The following is a 3,459-nucleotide window of genomic DNA, read 5'->3' on the forward strand; positions in this document are numbered from 1 at the left end:
TATATATATATATATATATATATATATATATATATATGCATGTGAATGTATACATATGCAAAATATGAGATGTAAAATTAGTTTGAAATTAATTAGAAATTTTTAAATATAAAAAACCTACCATTTTCTACATCTGCCTTTTTACTGGCGTTGGTTCCTTGGATGTTTGTTTCACTATTTGTATTTGATCTTGTGTCAACTGCTTCTGGTGATTCCTGTGGAAAGAACACATTGTATAAAGAATTTAATTAGTTAATTGTTTAAATGACACCGGTAGCAAGACAAATAACCAACTAAATTGCTTTAGGTGATGGTATTTTTATGTACATTTTGTTACCTTTTAAATAACTGGGGGAGAGGGGGAATTTAATGCTGGTAAAACATGTATCTAGTGTATTTTTATAACCTGGTGGAACCTATTGTTTATTCAGGGTCTTTTTTTATTTATTTACCTTGTTGAATCAACATCAGGACCTGGAAATGTTAAGTCTTATTGGAGTCATTCACCCAGCCATTTCAGTCAGTGCCTTATTAAACTTCTATGCACTTGGTAACTTAGAGAGACAGAGAAGGAAAGCTAAACTCTGTGTGTGTGTGTGTGTGTGTGTGTGTGTGCGCGTGTGCGTGCGTGCGTGCGTGTGTGTGTGCAGATGCAAGAAAATATGCAAAATACCAAAGCAACTTAACCCTTTAGCATTCAGGTCACTCTGTCAAATGCTTTTTTATTCAAGTTGTTTTGAATTAATCGAGCATTATCTCATAGCTTCGAGATTTTGATGGTGTGGTTGTTTATTTCTAGAATGACATTTTAGGGTAGGTATGAGAGGCTGATCTGACTAGTTTGAATACAAAATACGTAGATATTTGGGTCAGATATTGTTAATTTAATTGCTAGAGGGTTAAGTGTCATCATTATCATTTAGCATTCACTTTCCATGCTGGCCTGGGTTGGACAGTTTGACATAGAGCTGGCCAGCTGGGAGCTGTCCAGACTCCAATTGTCCTTTGTGGCATAGTTTCTATGGCTAGATGCCCTTCCTAACACCAACTACTTAACAGAGTGTGCTGGGTGCCTTTTAAGTTTCACCGGCACGGGTGCGTTTATGCAGCACAGTGGTGAAAATACTTATTTGTCAAAATGTTAAACTACTTTATTTGATGGCATATGTGATATACTCTTTTTTTCCCCAAAAAAAGTCCCAAAAATATCATCCCAGGTCCTATACACAAATTTGGGCCTCCTATAGCTTTAATGCACTAAGAACATTATTTCCTGAATATGCACTTCTGAAATTAGTGATAGTGGGGGCAAATTTTTATGCTATCCAAAAATGTGGGATGTAATTTTGCAAGTCACAGTTGATCGAATCTATAGGTTGCTGCTGAGAGTATGTGGTGAAGTGATTAGAGTATTGGGCACACAACTGTTAGGTCATGAAATCAAAGGGAACCAGCCATAGGAAAATTCATCTCAACAAATTCCATCTGACCAAGGCAAGCATGGAAAAGTAGACATCAAAATGATAAATTGTGTCCTTTGTTTTCTTCCATAAAATGGCAGGATGTGATTTCAGCGAATTTGACTGGACAAGTCGTCTGTTTGGACAGCATAACAACTATTTTTGGACAAGTTACAATAGCAGCGACATAGGGACACTATGATATACAAGTATCTATTTTGTAATAAATACTAAGCTAAAATCTCTTCAGCACAGCCTCCCATGCTGGACAGGTCAAAGGATAAAAGCCAGACTAATACAGACCACCTCTTCCCAAAGTAAAAACGGGTTTGTTTAGGGCCAACACTCATACCTAGAGAAGAGACCTTAGAGAAAATAGCCTTCCCCCAAGCAAATATATGATGTGGTGTAGCAAAATGCAAATGGAAAAATAGCTACAAGCAGGATATTGAGGCAGAGCTGAAAAAGCAGGGATCAAAGTGAAGAGAAGTAGAAAAGAAAGCTGAGAGTTGAGAACAGTGAAGTAAAGACATTGATGACCTATGCTCCATGGGAAGTGAAAGGTTTATGCAAAAGTAATGAAAAATCTCTCAACAAGTATAGAAGCATTTCATGATTAAAGTTCAAAATCTGACTAGATTTATATCACTATTCAATTCTGTAAGATTTCACTCTTCTTTGCTTGTGTTTCTATAACAATATGTTAAATAAGTTTCAGGAACTAACTTTCTTGCAAGGAAAAGCTACATCATCAGACATACATTACTTTTACTTGTTTCAGCCATATTAAGAATAAGTGACAATACAAGAGGATGATGAAACAGTTTCATATTTGTCACATTTGAAAATCTCAAAACAGACTCAATTTGGGTGTCATTTATCTAAGGTAGAATTTTGTAAAACAAATATAATTCTGACAGTGTGTGTGACAGAACAATTGGTTTTAGATTATGTAATTTTTTATACCATTTCATGGAAGAAAAACATTAAAAGAAATTACAGCTGACATGTTAATAAAACTAAAATAAATGAGTATATTCTGTCATTCACCAACCAACCAACAAAAACCATCAATAGACTGAAATTCTACATACATACCATCTGAATTATTCATTCATTTCAGTGGATAAAGAAGCCAGACAGTTGTTTTTCCATAATAATCAGGTGAGATTTCAGTTTATTTAGACAGGTGGGTTAGGATTATATTTTATATTCTAACAAGTATAGTTTCAGATTTTTATAAGTAACAAGTTCCATAGCTCTCAAATGTTTATAAAAGAGCAACTGATAACTTCTCTATCATGTAGTCTGTCTAACATATGTTCGTTTCTCAATTTATACCTTTGAGAAAAATTGAAGTCAGTGCTGTAAGTTAAAAACATTACTTTCATGAACTACAGCAATGTTGTGTTAATAAAGAAACTGGTCTTCAGCTGCATTAATCTCCTTTTTACTCATGGAACGTACAAATTAATCAACCACAGTTGATGGCAGTCATCAGATTTTAATTGTTACTGTAACCCTAAACTTATTGAACAATTTAAAAAATTACAAAACTCAATATCTGAAGCAATACAAAATTATAAATCTGTACATTTTTTTCAAACTCAACACTATGAAAGTGAATTCTATAATTTTTTGTTTATTATTGACAATAACATATTTTAACTTCAGTTGTTTCCTGAACATTGCATTCAATAATTTCTTTTTAGTAACCGTGGTTTGGTTTTTTTTTTTTTTTCAGTATCTACCAATGTGCTCCATAACATCTAGTAGAAAAATATATCCAAAACTTCCATTTGGATCTACATCATAAAACTCTATTGCATCAGTATCATTAGTGTGCAGTGAGACACCAGGTGCATCAACATTTCCTAATGAGAGAGCTTCTATGTGTCACATACTGTGAGAGAAAAAGCAGTTAAATCTTCCTTAAATCCCATTCTGGAGCTAAACAACATTTCCAGAAATAGAAAAAAAAAAAAAAAAAAAAAAAAAA

General features: G+C 33.6%; 1 protein-coding gene across 1 annotated transcript in view; it reads right to left on the minus strand.

The window, feature by feature from the left end:
- The window catches only part of LOC106871124 (uncharacterized), a 31,359-nt gene that overhangs the window by 11,842 nt on the left and 16,058 nt on the right, over positions 1-3,459 (minus strand). Inside the window, exon 2 of the mRNA XM_014917435.2 lies at positions 122-215. Within this exon, the coding sequence (XP_014772921.1) occupies positions 122-215 (94 nt within the window). The remainder of the gene's footprint in view (positions 1-121; positions 216-3,459) is intronic.

Source organism: Octopus bimaculoides, chromosome 7, assembly GCF_001194135.2.
Source record: "Octopus bimaculoides isolate UCB-OBI-ISO-001 chromosome 7, ASM119413v2, whole genome shotgun sequence".
Lineage (NCBI taxonomy): Eukaryota > Metazoa > Mollusca > Cephalopoda > Octopoda > Octopodidae > Octopus > Octopus bimaculoides.